The following is a 23,374-nucleotide window of genomic DNA, read 5'->3' as shown; positions in this document are numbered from 1 at the left end:
TTTTTTATTTATTTATTTTTTTTTTGTGAGAAAGAAGACTCGACGATTCGGGGCCGAGATCGGCGGCCCGGTGGCAAAGAGTTTGCACATTACGCGCCGGTGTCGAACCGACTCGCGTTGGCGATTGAACGGTCGAAGAAGAGAGGCGAGAAGAAGGTACAGAGGCTGAATAGAATGCGCGAAAGGCAGAGGCGCGCACCGACGAAGAACAATGCGGTATTGTGGTGCGCGCGTACTTAAATACACACCGGTCATTGTCCACCGATCACAATAGCCAACCCTGCCGTAAGGCTACCGCCGCGCGGAACTACTTACCAACCAATATCGAATGGATAGGCGTCGAGCGGGTAAGGTAACGATATTATACGTGTAGAGGATACAGTCGGTGGCGCAAACGCCTCGACTGTAATATTGTCGCGATACAGCGACGATTCTACGGGCGTCGATTCGAGCGACGGATGATCTGGAAATGGTCGCGATAAAGCGCGACCTACGCTTTCAATCGACCCCTCGATAAACGCCGCTCGACCCTCACCGAGTAAAATAATTCCGATAAAACCTCGCCGCCGAAAAGATTTCTCAATCGATTACAAAATACCGATGATAATCGATCTGTTATACATTTCCACTCGAACGACCTCGGACTCGGTAGAAACGGAATGAAATTCCGCTCGAGTAGATCGGCGACAACTAGAGCCGCGGGAGCGGCAGCTGACGATAAAAAGCGTACGATAATATTTGTTAAATTTATTGTACTCGTTCGACAGCGACGGAGGCTACCGGTAGGTAACGGTGATATTCGCTTTCGAAGGTCTTCGATCGTTCGGCGGGCCCACCTCGTACTCGGAGAGACAATCGGAAACTGGAATAATAACGCCTGGTCGACGTCGCTACTCTCGTTTCAACTAAGGAGAAGTACTTTTCTCTCTTCGTCGGACGTAACGAAAGCTAAGAACGGACGACTGAATCTATCAACCCTATCTAAACGCGCTTCTTGCTCGAGGAAGTTCGCAAACGTTATGGTCTTACCAGCGCATTGTCATTGAACTTGATGCGGAAACGGAAAGCTGAGCGGCTTTATGACTCGCGCAACATTCGCTCGTTTATAGAAGTGAACGGAGCGCAAGGGTACGCGGCGCACGATATCATACGGTTAGGTATCGTACGACGACGGTACGGGCACACGATCGAGCCTCGAATGTCGAACGAAACGGCTGACCGTACCGTAAGGTATAACTACGTCTAAGTGATCGTCCTCCACGCTTCGGAAAGCACGAACGTACCTCACGTGGGAGGCACCTACGTGGTTTCCTACGGATCGCGTACTCGAGGGTGTCCTTTGGCGCGAAACGTTGACTCGGCGCAAGTCAAAGTTTTCACTGAAACACTTTGAAAATAATTTTTCGAGTTGCTCATCGGCACGATCGAAATTCGCCTCTATACTGATACGACGCTCAGGGGGTTTAGCAGGCGAACGCGAATGTCGTACGCGGTTTTGTGAAAACGTGACGATTACGAAACATGTAATTTTGCATTACATGTTTAATAATTTCCTGGGGAAGATAATTAATCGATGATTACATGGAAATCCTGACTAGAGAGCGGATAACGAGCGAGTATAAAAATCACGCGCTACCGCAGTTGATCCGAGAGACTCCGAAGCATCGTACGGAGGGAGATAAAAATCAGATCGTCGTCGGCCGTAACTTCCCGAGTTCTGACGAGCTTGCAGCAGCGGTAAATAAGAAGAAAAAATCTGACGGAGGAAAATAAAAACATAAGAATAAAAATAAATCGTCAGCACTTGACACCGATCGATAGATAAAAAAGTGCATCGAATGCCCGGAGCTTACCGATGTTGCAGTCGAGTCGCATAGCGCGATTGCGAGTCGCATAGCAATACTCGGTAGGAGTAGAGGGAAAAAAAAAAAAAGAAGAACGATCGGTGGTTGAGGTGACGCGCGAAGAGGTGGGAAAACGTCGGAAAGCTATAAGGGACTTTGACTGTACCGAGGCTATACTGCAACCTCCGCGAGTAGAATAGATAAGTGAAGGTGACGTTCGAATTCTTTGGAGAAGAGAGAACGAGATGCGCGGCGGTATGAATATTCAGGATTTGATTTTTGAATATCGCCAACAAACGGCCGATGCTTGCTTGACGCGTGTGCATAAGGTGAGTGTAAATGACGTCGCGCGTCACAATGAAGAAGATGGAGAATGGAATTTTGTTCCGGTCAATTTTCAACGTGAAACCCAAAGGCCTCTGGCTATCTACGGGGTCGGCGGTGAATGCGATGCGCTAAGGTTTTACACGATAAATGTTTCGGTACGTGGGTTTTTTTTTTCCAGAATTTACCTTCGAGTTTATCTGGTATTCCAATAGCCGACAAAAGCATTTTTGAACAGTGCTTGTCGTACATGATATTTTTCAATACAGGCTGGGGATTTCCGGCCAGACCACGAACATACGGACAACATCCTCTACAGCGAAGAGATTATTACGGTGAATTGTTCAGTGCTTGACTGTCATTAGATTTATATAGACGGTGTAAGGTGTAACAACTTAGAATCAAATCTACAGATGTCTATATTTGCAAAGTAAAATTTTCAACTCCAGCTCAGATTAGGTACCGACCAGGACAGATTTTTGTTCCTCACCATTGCGTATGTTTAGGAGATAGAATTTTGAGAACTACTGAAATGATGCACACCGGACCGGTCAAGCATATAGCATTTCCAGGAAAATCGTTTACCTGGGTGCCCCTCGCTTACGATTGGCCGGTGCACCGATCCGGAACGACGATCCTGGGGATATAAGGAGGTCCTTCGGACCCGGAGGATCATTCGACTGCCAGCCGTCAAACAGTGAACATGGAATCTTTCGGCTCGTTGTTGTTGGCTATGGGCGTCGGTGGCGAGGGCCTGGACTTTGTCGCTGACCTTCCGGCGGAGGTGTCGCAGACGATATTCGGGTACCTCGACCCCGGCTCTCTGGTGAGCGCCTCCCACGTGTCCCGCAGGTGGTTGGCCGTTTGTCGGGGCGACTCGAAACTCCGTCGACGCGCCCGTCGTCACCTCCGCAGGGAGAAACGCAGGGCGGCCTGGGGTGGGCCGATCGCGATTTTGACTCGCGGTCGCTCCAAGTCCCCCAAGGTGAGTCTTCCATCCCTTCCCCCGTTTGTACCAACCCTCAAGGTTGGATCGTCCTCCCTCGGAGCTAAGAGTACTTTCGTGAGTAGAGTTAGCAGGCCGGCTGCGTCCGCCAAACGTAGCTTAAGGATTTAGGTAAGCGATAGCTTAAGATCCTGACAATTGTATCGAAATGCATGACAAAAGTAGAATTAAGTCGAGCTCGACTAGTAGGACTAGCTTAGAATATAGAAAATTGCTTATGTATATGCTACTTATTGTTTGTAAATGCTTGACCAATGATATCATCATCATCAAATAAATTGCTTTCATTTTTAATCAGTGTTTCTCTAAACCCTCTTCCCGTCACTCGACGACATTATTCAGGACTGCTTTCTTATCCTCTTAATGATAAATCGTCCGACATACAATGGCTATTGTAACTTAATTAGTAAATCCTGTGAGCAGATGTTCAATCGATTCATGCGGATCGTTAAAAATTTGGTATAACCATGCCAGACTAATAAATGTATCTCGTAACTGATCGATACTCCATCGCTCTCATCGGATAAAATTTTAATCCTACAATAGGGTAAGAGGTGCTCCCATTCTCTTACAACACTTGACTAGCTTCCCTTCGCGAATTTCACACGTGTCTAATCTCTTAATTCTATCGGAATCGCTTTCGTACACGTTATCCGCAAGTGCGCTAAGAATTGACGTATCCTTGACTACTGATTTCAGATAGGCGAATGTGCATCTATCGATCGAAGGCACCCACATTCTCCCGGGGATCGACTAACGTGGCAGATTTAACGTCTATTAACAAAAAAAAAAAAACAATTCCCCTACGAACTCTCGTATAATCCAGCATCTCGTCCTACGTAACGCAAGTCGCGATAGTCCAACGCATAAATACACGGTTTATCGACGCCAATTTACTTGATCCTCAGGCGAACGGGAGACCGCCTAGTTTCTCCGCCTTTCAGATCTCCTACGCCACGTAAGCAGCGAAAAGCATAAAATGTATAACCGAAGGCGAAAGATAGACGTAGGCAATCAGCCGCTTACACGTAATCCCACAAACTGACCACCACCGCGCTCCTCGGCTAATGGCAAAGGGATGGATACTCCGTGGAAGGCAACGGCGAATGCATAGGGAATAAAGTGCCGCTGCTTTCTGCCGAACGAGAGAGAGAGTATACATGAGTATACGTGAGTACAAACCGAGGATGTCCTAGAGTACGTGACTCTATGCGGTCTACGATCATAGACACCACAAACTCTCATTCGGAGAGCGATGTTACGATGTTTATCCGCGTGTGGCCGACGTTCTTAAGCGACGAGAAGGTACGATGCGAAATGGTGCATGCACACGTACACGAGGTGGTCGTGAAATCGCGCCGCAAATCGTCGATGGGCATTTTCACCCACCCTGTCGTCGTTTAATCGCGGCGGTGCATTGAAGTCCGAGAAAATCAGCGGGTTCGTAAGGCAGGTAGATAGGAATACCGCGAATCGCGATCGCCAGGCTGCACTATTGAGCCGCGATTCCGAAGATAAGATACCTCGGAGGTCTGGACGATGATCCAACGCGATGATCCGGTCCGAATATTCATCTCAATCCGCGTCGATTGCGATAAAAATAAATTTCCGATCATCGTTACAATCGATGAAATTGATCAACGCTGTCTGCATAGATAACGAAACATCGTAGCGCATATCAATGTCGATCGGAATCAAATTTGAGAAATAAATCTCGAAATTCCACCGCACTTCGGAGCACAATCGTACACGTTTGCAGCGTAAGATACATCGGGCAAACTTTTCACAGACCACAATGTTTTTTTTTTTTTCTTTTAAGCAATTACGCACGTGAATTATTCAAGGCAGACAGGGGGATGGCTTCGCGCAACGCGAAACCCCTTATCCACGTCAACCCTATTTCTGACCCCGGTGGAGTATCGAGGGATACCTATAAGTGCGTGAGAGCGTGTTCGCGCCCGGCTAGCCGTAAGTAGTGTACGTACGTAAAACGTACAAGTCACACACACTCGCGGAGTGCGAGTAAATTCGTACGCACGCACGTGAATTCTCCCCTCGTTCCGTGGCACCTAAGTAAGTACGTACGTACGGTACGTATGAAACGGGCGGCGCGCGGATACGACCACGAGCGTTTTTCAGCTGACGCAACGAAGCGAAACACATACGCGCCGCCTGATATCCCCTTATTTTATTTTCAGAGTGCCGATGATCGAGGGCCAAACACGAACACCGGCCGTTCTCGCGGAGGGAGCTCGGATCTTGTCTCCGTATAATCCTACTTGGTTGAAAAAATTCATATACATCAAGTGCCGCTGAGTGATTGCTCTGTATGCGGTACTTCGAGTAGTTCGAGAGGTGGCGGGTTCCAACTCCAGCTGGGTAATAATAAACGATCGAAAAGGACAACGATCTGATGTGCAGCCGAATTTCGAGATGATATTGATCGATAATTTGCCTCGTTTGTTAATCTATTTTTTTCTTGTCGTTTTGCATAAAAAAATATCCAACTGTAAATGTGTCGTTGATATGAATTTACGCTGACGATGATCGATGATACACGTTCGTATATAGGTATACCTACCGACCGTATCCCACTGCTTCGTTGACCGCGTCGTGAGGTGCAGTGTTCGAACGTATTCTGATCTTACCTGAAACAGAGGTGGAAAAGAAAATATCGTTTATTTCATGATTGTTCTTTTGACTCGTTCTGGGAATTACGGAAGACTTGCATCTGTTATAGTTGTAATAAGCTCAACAGATGATGATCAGGTTGGGATTCGATAATGTCGGGAAATAATATATAAATTACGATTGACTGTAGATGATATGTGAGGAGATGGTACATCAGCTACGCTGTACAGCGTAAAAGGAAAAGCGAAAATACTGAGAATGAACCGTGGAGAGGCAGTAAAAAAAAACCGAAATGTCTTCGGTGTGATATCGGTTCATGAACGCTGGTTTCATACAGTCAGAAGCAGCGTAGGTTAATGACATTTATAAATTCTTATCGGCTGAGCCGAGCTTCCTGTTGCACACGAACGTCTGGACGTGGTAGACGTGGATTAATATTGTTGTTGACGTATAACGGTACAGCCGCTCTATTCATTGGGTCGTCTAATCTCGGAAAGCGTTCATTCACACCTCTTGGCAAAGATAAATACGGGTAAAAGACGATTAGCAGCTGGCGTTGCTGGTAAAGAATTGATACAACCAAGTGCATATGAGAAATGTGATTCCTCGTATATCCGAATCTAACGTCAATCATCTCGTATAATGTTGAATGCGTCGAACGTACCTCATAAAATTAGTGGTTCCATTGCATTATATATCACGCAATGATACTCAGTTTTTGGAAAACCATTCGTGCGTAGTTGGACAGACCATTTCCAAGAAAATCGTTTACCTGGGTGCCCCTCGCCCACGATTGGCCGGTGCACCGATCCGGAACGACGATCCTGGGGATATAAGGAGGTCCTTCGAACCCGGAGGATCATTCGATTGCCAGCGGTCAGACAGTGAACATGGAATCTTTCGGCTCGTTGTTGTTGGCTATGGGCGTCGGTGGCGAGGGCCTGGACTTTGTCGCTGACCTTCCGCTGGAGGTGTCGCAGACGATATTCGGGTACCTCGACCCCGGCTCTCTGGTGAGCGCCTCCCACGTGTCCCGCAGGTGGTTGGCCGTTTGTCGGGGCGACTCGAAGCTCCGTCGACGCGCCCGTCGTCACCTCCGCAGGGAGAAACGCAGGGCGGCCTGGGGTGGGCCGATCGCAATTTTGACTCGCGGTCGCTCCAAGTCCCCCGAGGTGAGTCCTCCACCCCTTCCCCCGTTTGTACCAACCCTCAAGGTTGGATCGTCCTCCCTCGGAGCTAAGCGTACTTTCGTGAGTAGAGTTAACAGGCCGGCTGTGTCCGCCAAACGTAGCTTAAGAATTTAGGTAAGCGATAGCTTAAGATCTTGACGATTGTATCGAATTGCATGTATGCATGACAAAAGTAGAATTAAGTCGAGCTCGACGAGTAGGACTAGCTTGAAACTTAGAATGTAGAAAATTGTTCATGAATATGTCTCTTATTATTTGTAAATGCTTGACCAATGATATCATCATCATGAAATAAATTTCTTTTAATTTATATCTGGATATTCTCTAAACCCTTCATCTGTTATCCAACCACGTTATTTTTCATCAATCTCTGATAGCATTCATCTACAATCAGTGCACCAATTAAAAATATAGTTTTGAATTTGATTTCCATTATTCGGCTCCACGATTCTCGATTCAACAATGAATCAAAATTTATCCGTCTTTGTCGTAGCTTGTGCATCGCAAGACATCAGTCCTTCGTGTTCATCGAAACGATTCATGCACGAAACTTAAATAGACCGCGCATCGCGGTATTGTCAGGAAATAGGCGAGCGTGAACAACGATTTGTTTTTCGTGCTAGAGCTTGCGGCGACAATATTTAACGGTTCGGGTATTTTTCTCTCTCTCTCTTTATTTCTATTTTCACAATCATCACGAATATCACCTTCTTTATTTATACCGCAATGATTTGCTCCGGGGTATCAGGACAAAGGCGAATCAAATCGTTTCATCGTCGTTGCTTTCACACTCTTCGAATTCTATTTCGGATAGTCCGCCACTTTCCCACCTCCGTTAAACTTGGATTTGACAAAGACTATTCTACCGGCTTTTCAGGAGGACAAACCACATGGTCCAATTGTTATTACAAAAAAAAGAAAATAAAAAATAAAATACTGCAATTTGTTCACCATGTCATAGAAACCCGTTGAAAAAGATCACGGTCAAATTATAATCACACGGGCATTTCACGTGAGAGATGCGGCTATGCGATGTGTAACAAGACACGTGTGCTTCGAGGGTTTTCTTGATGAAAATACGAGAGGATATATCGCCACATGACGATCATGTTCATGTTACAAGTTCACCGTCGACTTGTCCGTACGCTGGCAGCTAGCTACACAGTCGGCTGTCGTACCAATTATATATCGACGCCCAGCCCTCGTAAATTCCCGCACAGACTGACCCGAGCCAGCCAGCGGACTTGAGGTGGTGGCGGAACTCATAACGAAGCCTGGCTGTCGCTCGTCGGATTCTAATTGAAAAAGAAGGATGATCACTGAATGCGGTCAGCTCTCCGCACGATGAATAAGTATACGTGGTGGAATCGAACGTCTCCGCGAGATCGGGACTGGAGTCTTCCGCAAGTTTTACCCTCGCATAATCACCCGACCAAAGGATCTCGACTCCTAACTCGGGCTGACTGGAACCGATCGATTTTATTCGTACATCTGCTAATGCAAAACTCTGTGTCAACGGATAGTCGGTATGATGTTTGCTAATGCCAAAAAGGCGCATATAAAAAATAATTTTTTTCTCTAACCGACTGACGTATGAGTAAAATATATAAATCTGTGAAAATAAATTAAGCCGAGGAGTTGAGGAGGAGTAATTTTCTTTCTTGTTTTGGCCTAATATTTGATAATATTTAGAAAAGACGATATGCTCTCTTGGCGTTGAGAATATATTTTTTTTTTAAAGCCTGAGTAATAAAAAATTTTCATTTTTCCCACAGATTTATGTATTTTACTCACATTCAAGTTGATTGGAGAATTTTTTATTTCATACGCCTCCTTGGCTCTGCAGAACCAGAAGAGCGTACATTTGGAGTTACGCCCTTTTGCTATCACTAATGCGATGTAACTCTAAACGTATGACGATAATCATTTGCGTACAGTTATTGATTGGCCGATGCATCATCATTGATCATGGCTACATAGTAGTATCTGGATTTTCCGGTTAAAAAGTCCAATTTTTTAATACTCGTTCTCCAGCGGATGCGAGACCACCGGGAGAACCAGTACTCCGAGCAAGGATTTTTTTCAAGACTGGTTGTGTACCGTTAAGTACGCATGGGCCGATGATGATAGGGCTCTTTAATGTAGTCAGGTAATTTGTGACGTAGGCTTTTGTGGTCGGGTGTAGACTCCGGAAAACCGCATGGCGCACCCGCCAAGAATTGTGATTAAATTTCTGTCATAGCTTGAGCAAACATGGCTCTGACGATTATTCCGCTTTGGTGTATCTGTTTCCAAAACGTGTTGTACATTTCTTTCCAACAGAATTCGAGCTATTTTCGTGAAATGGTGATCAAACAACCGACGGGACAGTCTATTTCCGGGAAAATAGTTTGCCTGGGTGCCCCTCGCCCGCGATTGGCCGGTGCACCGATCCGGAACGACGATCCTGGGGATATAAGGAGGTCCTTCGGACCCGGAGGATCATTCGACAGCCAACGGTCAAACAGTGAACATGGAATCTTTCGGCTCGTTGTTGTTGGCTATGGGCGTCGGTGGCGAGGGCCTGGACTTTGTCGCTGACCTTCCGCTGGAGGTGTCGCAGACGATATTCGGGTACCTCGACCCCGGCTCTCTGGTGAGCGCCTCCCACGTGTCCCGCAGGTGGTTGGCCGTTTGTCGGGGCGACTCGAAGCTCCGTCGACGCGCCCGTCGTCACCTCCGCAGGGAGAAACGCAGGGCGGCCTGGGGTGGCCCGATCGCAATTTTGACTCGCGGTCGCTCCAAGTCCCCCGAGGTGAGTCCTCCACCCCTTCCCCCGTTTGTACCAACCCTTAAGGTTGGATCGTCCTCCCTCGGAGCTAAGAGTACTTTTGTGAGCAGAGTTAGCAGGCCGGCTGCGTCCGCCAAACGTAGCTTAAGGATTTAGGTAAGCGATAGCTTAAGATCCTGACGATTGTTTCGAATTGCATGTATGCATGACAAAAGTAGAATTAAGTCGAGCTCGACTAGTAAGTAGGACTAGCTTAAAACTTAGAATGTAGAAAATTGCTTATGAATTTGTCACTTATTGTTTGTAAATGCTTGACCAATGATATTATCATCATGAAATAAACTGAATTCCATTTACTTCTGAGTTATCGTTTCATAATTTCGATCATAAATCCTTTCGTGCTATTATATACTTGATTGATGTGGAAGGAATCCTTTCCAAAAATTCGGTACAATTCATCGAATATTGCAATAAAATCATCCCATTCGACGGTGAGTCTTTCACGTTAATCTCCTTGTAACTGCTGAGTCTAATTGGCAGTACCTCGGTCAAACCGAACGCTTGGAAAGATAGCTCTACTTACACTCAATAGCGTCTTTGAGCGAGCATATTAATCAACGATCGGGAATTACGTTTAACAAACTGCAAGTCCGCGTAGATCCACCTCACCTCAAGTCCAATTAAAGTGTAGTCGTCTACCATTGACGAATACGGTGAACATTGAGTCATATCGCAAAAGAGGTGACGGTAATTGGAAGTATCGTGAGTACAAAGACGCCGGAAGTCTTGTCGCACAAAAGTGGTCCAATAAAAATAGTCGCGATTCCTACACCGTTCAACAGTTGCGTCGTTGTCTCCGTGCTCAAAAATAGAATCAGATACCGTAGAACTGTACACAAGTTGTTCAGGCGGCAAACACGGCAAACGGTGAGTTATTTCAAAGGGGGTTTATCAGTGACACTATCGATACGCTTTCTCCATGCTACCCAGCGGTAGGCAACGTTCGAACGGTTACTTATCAATTCGATAAATCTTGAATCGAACTGCACGAAGATACGAAACCCGGAACGTCGACTACGGAGCCCAAAGGTTCCGTCGGATGTGACGTCCTGATCATGAGAGCTAATTTCAAATTAGGCATACATCAACGAAAGCAGAAAATACCGGACTACCTGATTTTTACCTCACGACTATTCAGGCTCGACAGTCATGAAGATAGCAGTCGCTCTACGTACGCTAATGAAATATTGGGACCGTACTAAACCTAGAAAGAAGGAAGGCACGCGCGGTTTTTGCAACAAAGTGTTGCTAGTTGCGTACCGCGTGCGCGTAATAAAATCTCGCGTAATCGTTCGAATTTTACGACCGTCCTTCTTACTCACGCGTAGGGCGGTTGCTCGTACACTTTTTCTCATGGGTATAATTATAAACTATAACAATTTTTACCTACATGTGAAATTCTCGTTACGAGCTATGATGATCTCGAAGTTCTTTATACATTGTATTAAAATGGAATGTTGCGTACCCGTATATTATACTTTTCCGCCACTTATGGAATCGGAAAATTACCCAGCAGTCAGCGACCATCATCCCACAGTATCTCTGGTCTGACGCTCGCCTCGGGAGACTTTTAAACTTGCCATTATTCCGAGATCTGCCGCGAATGCTAATTCTGAAGGGGATCCGTAACGAATGCAACAGCCGTATTGCCATACAACATCGGTACCTCCGTTTCGGAAAAAATAATATCATCGTTTTTTTAACCGACAAAAAAAAAAGTAGAAAAAAAAACAAATTCAACCTTATTCCTGCACGTGCGAATTTCACCGAAACGGCACGAACACTCCTTGAGTTAATGATCCGGTAGATTCTGATCCGAAATGTATATACATGTACATACAAGCGGGTCGACTCGAAGTTCATTTCTCGTATATATATATAAAAGCAGAATTAGTGTATTTTCGAGGAGCGAGCTTATATTTATGGATGAGAAACGCAGCGGGTAGTCGAAACGGTAGCCTGCACAACGTTCGTCGAGAATCCGGGACGCAACTTCTTATTTCGACTGCGAACTGGGTGGTTCTTTTCGATGCAGCTCCGTAACATGCTCACGGCTCAAGGACGTCGTCTTGTTTGTTATGTAGAATCTGAATTCATTATCGATCATTGTGTCAGACAAGTTTGCACCGATCGTAAATCGATTGCGATGAATAGCTCCCGTACGATAGCGCTCGTTGTTGGCTGCTCGTGGACATTTTTCTCGTTCGTTATTCGAGTAAAACATATCATCGTGAGAAAGCTACGGAATTTTGAGGAAAGTAATTTAAGAAAAAACCGAATTCGTTCCCCACCGATCGTTACACAAAAAATTGGATCGTGATCGAACCGCACACCATGCTCGACACCGATTGGTTTCCGTTACCAAATCTGAGCCTGAAAATTGTAGAGACTAGTAACTCTCGTCGAATCGAACGATCAATTAGATTCAGCATTACAACTTGACCGAAAAAAAAAAACATTAAGTTTTACGTTTAGAACGGTCGTTGAGATTCGGCAAAGAAAAAAATTGGTGGGAAAGTGGTCACGTGCTTAAATTGTGCCGATTGAGTAACACCATCGGATCGGAGCAGTGCCACACTTTCGCCGTTACCTCGTCATCGTCATTGACGTGGATTCGGGGCTGAATTCAGCCTGGAACGTCATCGCGGGCGCAGAGGGGAGGATAAAGATCGAAAAAATGATTGAGCTTTTTATAAATCTGTCGCGAATGGGAAGCTGATTGGCTCCAGCGGGATGGATAAGTAGTTCGAGTTACAGGAAGAGCGGCAGAGAGCGACGGGAGTAGTTGACGGGATTGCGGCTGGGCGGTAGCGCAATTTCAATCATGTGACAATTATTCACGAACCTATGACAGCGTGAGCAATGTCCGTGTTATTTTCGCATGTCGGAATAGAGGACGTCCGGGTGTAGCGACGACGGGATAACGATTCCGCGTGCAGTTGTACACGGTGCAGCGGAAAATTGTGACGCCGTTCGTCGAACCGGTAAACCCGCCGTCCACGTTATCGCGAAGTTTGGCAGGTTGTTATAATTAGGAAGCGGATATCGAGTGAATTGGCCAGAAATCGATATACGAGTAATTTAAAATGCGACGTGGTAATATTCGGGTGATGATCGAACGCCAAATTTGTACCGCGAACTGGATTACGTACACCCATGAGGATTTACGCTGCACAACGCGGTCTCTTCCTCAATCCATTCTGATTACAAAGTTAATTCTCAGACGCGGTTATGAGATCGTGAGAACTGGGAGTTCTACTACTTTCATTTTGGAGCAACGTACGCATACAAATGCGTGTATTACCTCGATACGAGTACGGAGTATTTTTAGTTTTAGTTTTTCGTCATCTCTCGCTAGTCCATCGTCATTGATTTCCATTTCAACAAGTATAGGTTTAAAACTTCTCCAAAATTCAAATAATTGCCGATTTCTTCATTCGCTATTCGATTGGTAGAAAAAAATAATTTCGACAACGATATTGAATTCAGACGAGGAACGTTACTCTTGAAAAACAGGAAATGAAAAGAAAAGAAACACCGCTATTTCGCGTACCTTGAAGCAAACTGCGGATCATTCGAACACTTTTCCACAGTTATACGCATAACGTAATGGCATATAACGAGTTTGATAATGTTATAAAGCCGCATATGATCGCGTAAAGTGGCTAGGAGCTACTCATTTGACGTCGTAGAAAGAAACCGCTTTTTAAGGACACAAGAATAAACTTTCATCCGAGTTCTCATGGTTTAGTACATTACGTGTAATGCCTACCTTTGTACACGGCGTATAACGGATACACATATGTATAGACAAGTAACGTACGCAACACGAGCAGTCGCAGGCGAAAAGTTAACGGTCGAATTGTTATGACCTAACCGAATCTAATTATCAACCACTGGGAACGGTAATAAAAAAAAAAAATAAATAAATAAATAAATAAATAAATAAGTAAAACAGAAAACGTGGCTATGCGGGGGAAAAAGTTGAAGAGAAAAAAGATATCGCGAAGAAATTATGCAACGACGATATCCACCTACCTAATACAGTATATAATGCATTATTTGTGCTGTAAAAGACCACGGCTATGTGGTTCATGGTCACCCCATTATATCTGGGTAAATATGCTCCTCCGACTCTTACTTTTATCCGAGCTCTTCTAATAACTCCTTTTACCCACCGCGTACGCTATACAGTACAGTAGCTGTAATTATATTCGCACGAACTCTGAAGAAATGGAAGCCAATACGTGCTGCAGATACAAAATTGTTACAACCGATTATTCGCGTACTTTTCAATCAGCGGCTTCTGCCAAGGCCATCTGTGATTTCAACCAAATTGGCCGCCTCTCGTTCTTCGCCACCCAGAAAGTAAACACACAACGGACAAATTCGAGGTCGACTCGTTAACCCGTAATAAAAATATTATTGCGGGAAGCTACCGTAATTCTTCACCGAATGTCGATGCGAAATATCTTCTCCCGATGCGTTTCGAAGCGACTGACCGCCGATTCGGAACGCTTTTCAACTTGCTAACTCCGAATGGTATCCGTTGCGCGGTTTGACTACCGCAAATCGGGGATAGGAAGACTCCGTGCAAACGACCGCGAAGTAGAAGCAAACTGCAGCCGACCTACGCTCGACAATGAACAAGAAGCGCGAATAAACGCTTCTCGCGGCGCCCTAAATTTTTTTCACTCGTATCCTCGCCCACGCCATTCCTCCCTCGGCCTTTGCGGATAGAAATGGGCCAGTGATAATATTTATGTCGCGGAACTAACGTACCGTGTGGGGCCGACCTCTTTCGCTGACCAATCGACCCGGAACATGTTCAAGGATCGTAAAAATGATGACCGAGAAATGTACACCGCGGTGGCCGCCCACTCGAAAGTCCATTTCGGTTTTTTTTTCGGCGTGACACAATTATCGGGGGGGGGGTGTGTTTGCTCGGTGCAAAAATGAGACGAGTATTCAATCATCGGTTATCGAGGAGAGAGAATTTGTTGAGAAAATCTTCGATTGGTTTGAATTGAAAAATATGCTACCGGAACGGAGGTCGATCGCTCATTGATTCATAACATCTACGTCACGGACATTGATGCTCGTAGATGAAATAAATTGAAATTCACGCCTCTGATATTATAAATGTGTCAAGTGAAAATAGCCCCGGGTTACAAAAAGAAAAAAAAAAAAAAAAATAGCGATCGTTTAAACGTGACAGGTGTAAACTTTCCTCGAAATTTGAAATTCGCCTTTCGTCACCCGTGAGATAAAATCGCAGCGCAGGTTGTACATTTTTCCTCAGATAATTATATTCCGTCCGAATATGTTAACGACGAAGATTTCCACACTCCTTACGGATCGTAGCCTTGATCCTCGATTGCGTCCCAATGAAAGCTGGACTCTGATATCCAGATTCTCTATCACGCACGCCAATCAGTTTTTACGGAGATTACAGCCGATCGGTTCGATGAATTTTCCACGGGTGGTATTCGTTTATATTTTCAAGCAACCGCGACGACCAGCGGTTTAAGGTAACCGGTGAGGATCCTGTAACTTATACCGTTCGCACATATTACGGGGAATGTGACATTACAAGCGCGGCGTACGTCGTAATATAGAGTCACGTGTGATTTCCCACCAATTTAATAACGTCCCACCGTTACTTTTGAGGCGATTACATCACCCCGTCGTTCATGTGGAATACTTACTACTTGGTTACATTAAACCAGCTTTTAAAGACTGCGCATATATTATATATATGTATAGGTATATAAATGTATGTATACGCTCACCGCTCTAGACTTACGAGCGTAATAAACACTTGAAACGCAATTACATACCTCCTTATTCGTTCACAAGTTTTACTGTCAAAGAAATATTACACCGATAATTCTACAACTGTAAAAACGTTCGAAGGTAGCTGCAGGTAGCGCAGGCAGACCGCCGATGTGTTTTTTTTTTTTTTTTTCTTGTTCATTCTGTGCAAATAATGGAATTCTTCTTCCGGATTTACGAGGGTGTATTGTACATTGTGTTCGATTATGGAAATTGACATCAATTACGAATGGGAAAAAAAAACGAAAGAAGAAAATACTTTTTCGAATTTATTGCGCTTTCGTTTTTTAGCGCTATGGATTTTTGGGAGACGAGCTCAGCGGCGAAAGGCGGGACGGTCGAGGTCGAAGCAGATGTTGCGGTTACCGCGATGAGGAGTAGAAATAACGAATAAAGAAAAAAGAAAAAAGAGAGATGTAAAATTTATAGTAAAAGAAAGAGAAAAGGAGGTGGGGGATTCCGGTACTATTCACTAGAGGCTGCGCGGAGACATACAGGCGGGAGGTCGAGCACCGACAGTGGTCCACCTTGAGCGGAATTTTTACGAGTTCGTAAATTTGACTAACAAAGAAGCGTCCAACGGCGTCGCGACGCTCACTTCAAATCTCTGCAATACCTAAGTCGGTCTCTCCGCGTCGAACCTTGATTCATCTCGTTATTCGAACTTTCCTTTTCAATTCACCATTGCACATTCCGATCCTCATTGATGAACATTTCGTGACTGGTATTCGATCATATTGATATTTCGCGGAACGGTTCAACGGTAAAGACGATCCTATCGCTCCGCACTGTAAGAGAAACAATACACCGATCGGTATACGGTAGATCTGTACGAAATGCGACGCGACATCCGGACTAGTTGACTGATCAGGCCCATCATTTTTTTTTTCTCTCTTCTCTCCGTTCGATACGGACTGGAGGCTGGTGGTTTTTTTTTTCTTTTTTTTTACTTTTATCGTTCTAACGGCGCGTAACCACCGAACATTGGAAGTACCGGAGATTCGGGACCTTTGGTTAGAAATGTAGGAAAGTTACCGATTTGCCATTCAAGAATGAATAGAAATATGCATACTTTAGCATTGAAGAGAAAAAGAAAAAAAAATAGGTAAATCATTACGTGATAATCCGGTGTCAATTAGGTGCACGTTAACGGCTTCCGGAATCGGCGTGAAGAAAATATGTGTTACAAATGAGAACATAATTATTCATAGTCACGAAACACAGTTTTATCAGGTTTCCCCACGCTTGGCATATTTGCAAAAAAAAAAAGAAAAGAAGAAAGAAAAGAAAATGATTGCTCGCATGATCGGTACCGCGTTGATATGAAATTTACAGACTCAGTTGGTAATTAATACCGTCCGTGCACCTATACGTGCCGTATAATTATTATCTTTGCTATCGGAATGGGTAATAAAATTTAGAAATAATGTTTTTTTTTCCTTTTTTTTTTTTATCCAAAGTGAATTGTACCGGCCAACATGTTGAACGTCAATCTGTACGTGCACATATCTCGTTTATAATAAGAATTAAATTAGATTTCGTTGGGATTGGCGTGCGGCAATAATTGGTCTAGTCTATACCATTATGTTATTGTGCAATCTCTGTTCAATGTGTATCGAGGTATAGACTTTGGTATTACGTGTAGATATTCCGTTCGATTGACGCAACGCACAACGTTGTTCGATCGATTCTTGTTACACTCATTCATAGCGCATAATCGTAATCATAAATATTATCATACCATTTTTCAATCAATCAATATTTTTCAATCATATATTTCCAAGTTTCAAGTTTTTGAAGATTCAATATTTGACAGTTTGTTTTTCAAGTTTCTTCGTTTCTCAATTCGCGAATCATTGTCCTAAGGATAAAATCAAAAAATGACATGCTCTTCTTTTGACTTAATATTGAAGTTGAGTAAAAAATAATCACAATCGACAATTTTTAGATGTTTCCTATGATTTTTGACCAACAAAAAAAAATTTTATTGCTGGAAGTATCCCACTTGATTACTTATTTATTCAAAAAACGAGTGGGCTACGTCAAAATATCGAGTAAAAAATTTTTTCCACCTAATGATTACTCGATCGATTGCATGAGTAGATGATTTTGGCTTTCAGATTTGGATTCCTGAGCTACGTAAGAAAAGCATATTGAACCCAATTAAAACAATGATTTATTTTTTGCTTAAAAATCGAATTTTCTTTTGGTTCTTCAAGAGTAATCTCACATATCCGAAATCCAAAACCGAAAGCCAAAATCATCCACTCATGCAATTGATCAAGTAATCATCAATTATTCGCTGTTGGGAGCAGAAAAATTGTAAGACATATCGACTGGTTTTAGTCGTAGACCCGTTTTAATTCTTCGCAATCCGTGCATGGGTCGAAATATTCGAATTTCTCAATTCACCAGCGAACCCGAGCTTTGCTGGGGTCAGGTAGCCACGGGCGCGCGGGGGTTTGTTGTGGGGCGTCACCTCTGCTCAGCCCCGAAGGTGACGTCTCACAACAAAGCGCTACGCTGCTGGCTACGCTGACTCCAGCAGAGCTCGGGTTTGCTGGTGAATTGAGAAATTCGAATATTTGGACCCATGCCAGGATCGCGACGGATTTTAACAGCGAACAGGTAACAATCAATCACGATCGACAATTTTTAGCTATTTTCTACGATTTTTGACCAAAAATAATAATTTTTTTTTTTTTGCTGGAAGTCTTCGACGATGGTCGCGTTGGTTACGAGGCGTGAACAACGCGGGCATGGGTATTATTCGCGTAGACAACACGACGGCGCGACTGTACGTACTTAAATACGTGAAAGTGAAAGTCTAAAAGTCAGAAACGCAAAGTACCGCACCGCACCGCACCGCACCGGGCAACTATTATACCTCCATTATATTATATATTATTCTGCCATATTACATTACTCCGCGCGGCAGGACAATGAGGCATTTTTACGCGACTGCAAACTTACGTAGTTACGAGTATAATTGTCGGCGAACTATACGTTTCGATATACCTGTACGTATATACCCTACGTACTTACGGTTATTACGATACGTACGTACGTAAGGCTTGTTACGTTCATCGAACTGAAAAATCAAAAGAAATACTAAAAAAAAAAATGAACTGATAAGTCACTGTAATTGTTCAGGAATGAATAACGAAAGAATGAAAAAAGATAAAGAATTCATTCACATGTAAAACAATGAGATCGTAGAACGAATTTCGTCGGGATGAACAAACTGTGCAGTATAGCAGCGTTTACATCTTATATTTGTAATGGTCTCTCGCCGGATTATAACTTCTTTAACTTCGTTACACGGTATACGATTCGTCATACTTTGATTCATTATCAAACGGATTGGTAGCTGTTACGTGATCACCTTTATTTATTTCCTTATCCAGTTTTTTTTTTATTCTTAAATTTCCATTGTAACCGAAATGATGACGTTTTATTGCAGTAACGTATCAACGCTGGGTATTATACGCTGGGCTAATGGGTATTATACTGATAGGGAGAGGCGGGGCAAATTAAACGGGGTATTTGAGGAAAGCCCGAGCTTTGCGGCACTCAAATACGATGATACTTTATTCTTTTCTTCTTTTTTTTGTATTCGGAGTAAATGAGAAAGATTTTCAGTTACCACGTAAAAAATTAATAATTATTTCATCGGAGATTAATGATAACAATTATAATAATTCATTTCAAGTTATGACCATCAATATTTCTTTGAAATTAGTTATATAAAAAACAGATTTTTCAAATCCAGAACGATGTTCAAAGTCCTTTACGCTTATTTCAGAAAAAAATTGTACAAAATTTTGGGGGTACCCCATTTCGTTTGACTTTCTCCTATATCCTGAGATACAAAATAATTACCAATTGTACAAATAATACTTGTCTTTCATTTCTTTCTTATTCTATTTAATTTTTTTCTTTTAATGTTAAACTAAGACAGTTCAACATATGAGAAAAAAAATCTACTATTTAATTGAATATTTTTATCTTCTAATTTTGTTTACACGTATCGAATTATGTATGTGTTTTCGACGAATCGTACGCATTAAAATCGTCGGAATCGCGTGATCATCTTTAATTTTTTCCCCACGGCTGATTAATTTCCGCTCCTCGGCTCGATCGCGTTGCATAGGAAGCTATTAGCCGATGGTACAGCTCTATACGTATTTCCTGGACGGATGATTATTATTCCATGTTCTTATTCATATACCTAGCGCTGTACGGCGTATCGTAGACGAGTAAATCCCGCTAAATTACCTTCCGTTTGTGGCAGAGGAGGTATTATGGTATCAAGTACGTGGAGCGCGAGTGTTAATTAGAGCCGTGGAGTATACGCGCTACGGTAGAGGTATGGCAAAAGCATGCGGCCGCGTAGAATAGAGTAACCAACTGACTAACTAACTCCAAAGAAAGTACAGTGTGCAGGTACTCGGGTATAACTTTTCTTCGACTTTCCGCGGGACTTCGAATGAATGAATTTCAACAACGGCGTAAGATCCGAAAAAGTCCGGGCTAACAATCCGCAATTAAATGTATATAAATGCGTTACGTGTTAAAAAAAAATAAAAAAATAGATACGCCTAATAACCGGGAGATTTCAACGCTCGCGTAAAGAAAATAACGTGTATAGGACGAGGAAGTTCGATGCAGTTTCTTCCTATACACATTACGTATACCCGAGACGATATAATCACACACGACCGGCGGCTAACTATAATTGCGCAACTTTCTATGATTTTGTAATCACGGATGAGTTTATTTTGCCGCGAGGTTCGCGTCACGCGCGTGCCTGCCTGGCCCTGTACTACTGGCTCGATACCTCGTTGAAACTGTACCTGAAGAAGAAGCTGAACGGGGAGATTTGGAGCTAAGAATAAGCTCGCTCGATTACCTCAGTTACGTGTTCGAGATGTTAACTCGCAGGTACGTACGTATGACGTGGAACAACTCGAACGTCGATTCGACGAGAGCTTGGTAAAATCCTCGTATACGTCATCGAGTTTTTTTAGTTTCCACAGTAGACCTTATTTTTTGTCATCTGTAATCGCAGACTCTTCGCATACATCGCATTTGATTACACGTATTGGAAAGCAACTTTGGCATAGAAGGCGGGTGAATTTTCCAACAGACTACCGTTGTACGGACTAGAAAATAAGAAAAAATGAGCGAATAATAAAAAGGGAGAGAGGTGGCTACCGTATCGGAAGAAACGACGACGTGAGATCGAAGTTCGATAATTGGATCGCGATAAAACTGTCGCGCGACGTGGTACGTGTTACGGCAATCGAGGTTGAATTAGATTCGCGACTAATTTCTCTTTCCATTAGCGGAGTATAGCCGGTGCAACCGTCGCTACGTGGATATATACATATACATGTACGTATAGGTGGACCGTATTCCGCCTATAGCTAACTTTTGTAGACCGCGTATTAGATACGCGACCTTTGCGGGAAAAACGTGAGAGTTAAAGGTCAATCCGTAAATATATCCCGTACGAATCGAAGGATCGGTGTTTAACCGCCGTACCGAGTCGAAGAAATCAATCAACGAACGATCGATCGCCGAGCAACGATTCCCCGCAGCTTTTGGCCCGGCTCTCGTTCCTCGAAGCGATTGGCCTTATGAAGCACTCTCGTATGAATTATTATAAATATTCGATACCAATTGTAACGATGACGACAAAAAATAAATGGATAACACTGGCGCACAAAGAAAAAAGTGGCTTTTGCATCTGACCGGACCTACCTAAGGTTACGTATTTCGGTACGCTGAATTTTATTTTTCAAAATCTCTGTTGTTTGTTCAAGAGCAAAAATTTGTAAATCGCAAAAAAACTCAGTTTTATCCATGAAAAAAAATTATTTTTATTTGTATGTAGCGAATACTCATCGAGGACTACTCGTCGCTTATTATTGCTCAACTATGAAACATAAGTGAGCGAATCTTAGGATATTTTCTGGGGGAAACATCGAAGTTACTGCCCCATTAGTTCCAACACCACAAGTTGATTATTCATTAATTTATCAAAGAGAATAGAAATTTTTTTTTTTCTGATAGTTTGCAATTTACTTTCATATTGCGTGACTTTTTCTGAAAAAACTTATACAGGAAAAAAGTTTTTCCACAAAACATCGGTTTTTTCATTCTTTGAGAATTTTTTGCAGCCAAAAAAAAAAGGCAGCTAGCACATAATGACGATAATACAGATAATCATAGGATTGGTGTTTGTCAACGTCTCTAAATAAGGCGAAGAATATTTATATAACTTTTATAATTTACCTGCTCACCCTGTCTAAAGTATAAGCTGACTTATACGTTCGTCGAGGTCCTAAGTGGAGTAATAAATTCGATCTTTCTATAGATATAGGTATGTACATTTGTATCCTATACTATACGTCTGTACCAACTATACACCTCTTCGTAACTCTATGGTGTTCTCGTGTGGAAACTATTTTTTTTATTTTTTTTTTTTTCTTATTTTTTTCAACATTCGCATGTACTAAACATATTATACATATATATACATACGCCTTCTCGCGCACTTGCGCGTACGGCGCCGTGTGTTACGTACAGGTATAACGTTGGAGCAAAGTCGATGCAGTTAATTGAATACGCGTATCACTGCCAATCGAGATTTATAATTGCAATTAACCAACTTCGATCCACCTTAAATAGCTCGGATAAAGCGTATATCGGAGAGGCGATAGAGCGATAGAGCGATAACCGTTAATTAAAATCTCCGAAGAAACGGGGCAGGGGGGCGAACTACACGCAAAACATAAGGAGGACGACACCCGTAACTAACGGACGAACTTCCCAAGTGAACGCATAGATATAAGTACGCTAGAAAAATCGACCGTGACATCGTGCCTCCTAGTTAAATACACTCGTAATGTGGCAGCGACGTTCGATAATTTCATCGATGAAAATTTGGAAAAGTAGTGAGGTAATTCGAGTTTTGGTAAACTGTCGGATTATGTGACAATCTTTACCGGGAGTGAGTTGCACGATATGAGGAACCACGTCAATTACCATTATTGTTACGAATAATTGGCTAAAAAATGATGCGTAGAATCGTCACTCTTCACACAGAGGTGTACGTACAGCTACGCGTGTATGTATAATACTTCCCTATTTAGCTCGGCGGAAAGATGTTTTATTGTTAGTGTATTCGATGGGATAAAAGTTTAAGGAGAGTTTTTTTCTTCAATATTGAGGTCCTTATTTAAAAAAAAAAAAAAGAGAATATTCCGCGAGCGCCTGTTTGAAGTAGCAAGTAAAACCCACATCCATATTTGGAAACCAGCAACAGCCCGATACCAAATCGAGCGAAATTCTCCTTATCTAGATTTGCGAGTCGACTTTTCGATGCTGAATAAATTACAATGTCTTCATTAGCAGGCAAAACTAACACGGTTACTACAACGTCGATGCGTAGTTACGGAGTTATGACAGTTGATGACGCGGTTATCGAATGATACGTATGGTATGTTCGTATCGTTGCTGAGCAAAATAGCCCAAGTCAAAGTTCGTAACACGAACATTTGGTAAAATAGAATTTCAAACATTGTTGAAAAAAATGGTGCGCACTGAACCAGATGAGTTCAGCATTTCCACGAAAATCGTTTACCTGGGTGCCCCTCGCCCACGATTGGCCGGTGCACCGATCCGGAACGACGATCCTGGGGATATA

General features: G+C 43.2%; 1 protein-coding gene across 7 annotated transcripts in view; it reads right to left on the bottom strand.

Annotated features, from left to right (window-relative positions):
- LOC105690570 (protein phosphatase Slingshot) overlaps nt 1-23,374 on the bottom strand; it is a 110,236-nt gene that overhangs the window by 71,053 nt on the left and 15,809 nt on the right. For 2 of the 7 annotated variants that reach the window (XM_048652711.1, XM_048652712.1), the window contains exon 3: nt 5,756-5,822. The exons of 4 other annotated variants lie outside the window; for them this stretch is intronic. In XM_048652711.1, the coding sequence (XP_048508668.1) occupies nt 5,756-5,822 (67 nt within the window). Of the gene's footprint in view, nt 1-2,753; nt 2,880-5,755; nt 5,823-23,374 lie in introns of those variants that run through there. One more of the 7 variants, XM_048652714.1, reaches the window with a different exon arrangement.

The sequence above is a fragment of the Athalia rosae genome, chromosome 3 (genome assembly GCF_917208135.1).
Source record: "Athalia rosae chromosome 3, iyAthRosa1.1, whole genome shotgun sequence".
Taxonomy (NCBI): Eukaryota; Metazoa; Arthropoda; class Insecta; order Hymenoptera; family Athaliidae; genus Athalia; species Athalia rosae.
Note: the sequence above shows the minus strand (reverse complement) of the source record. Positions and strands in the feature narration are given on the sequence as shown.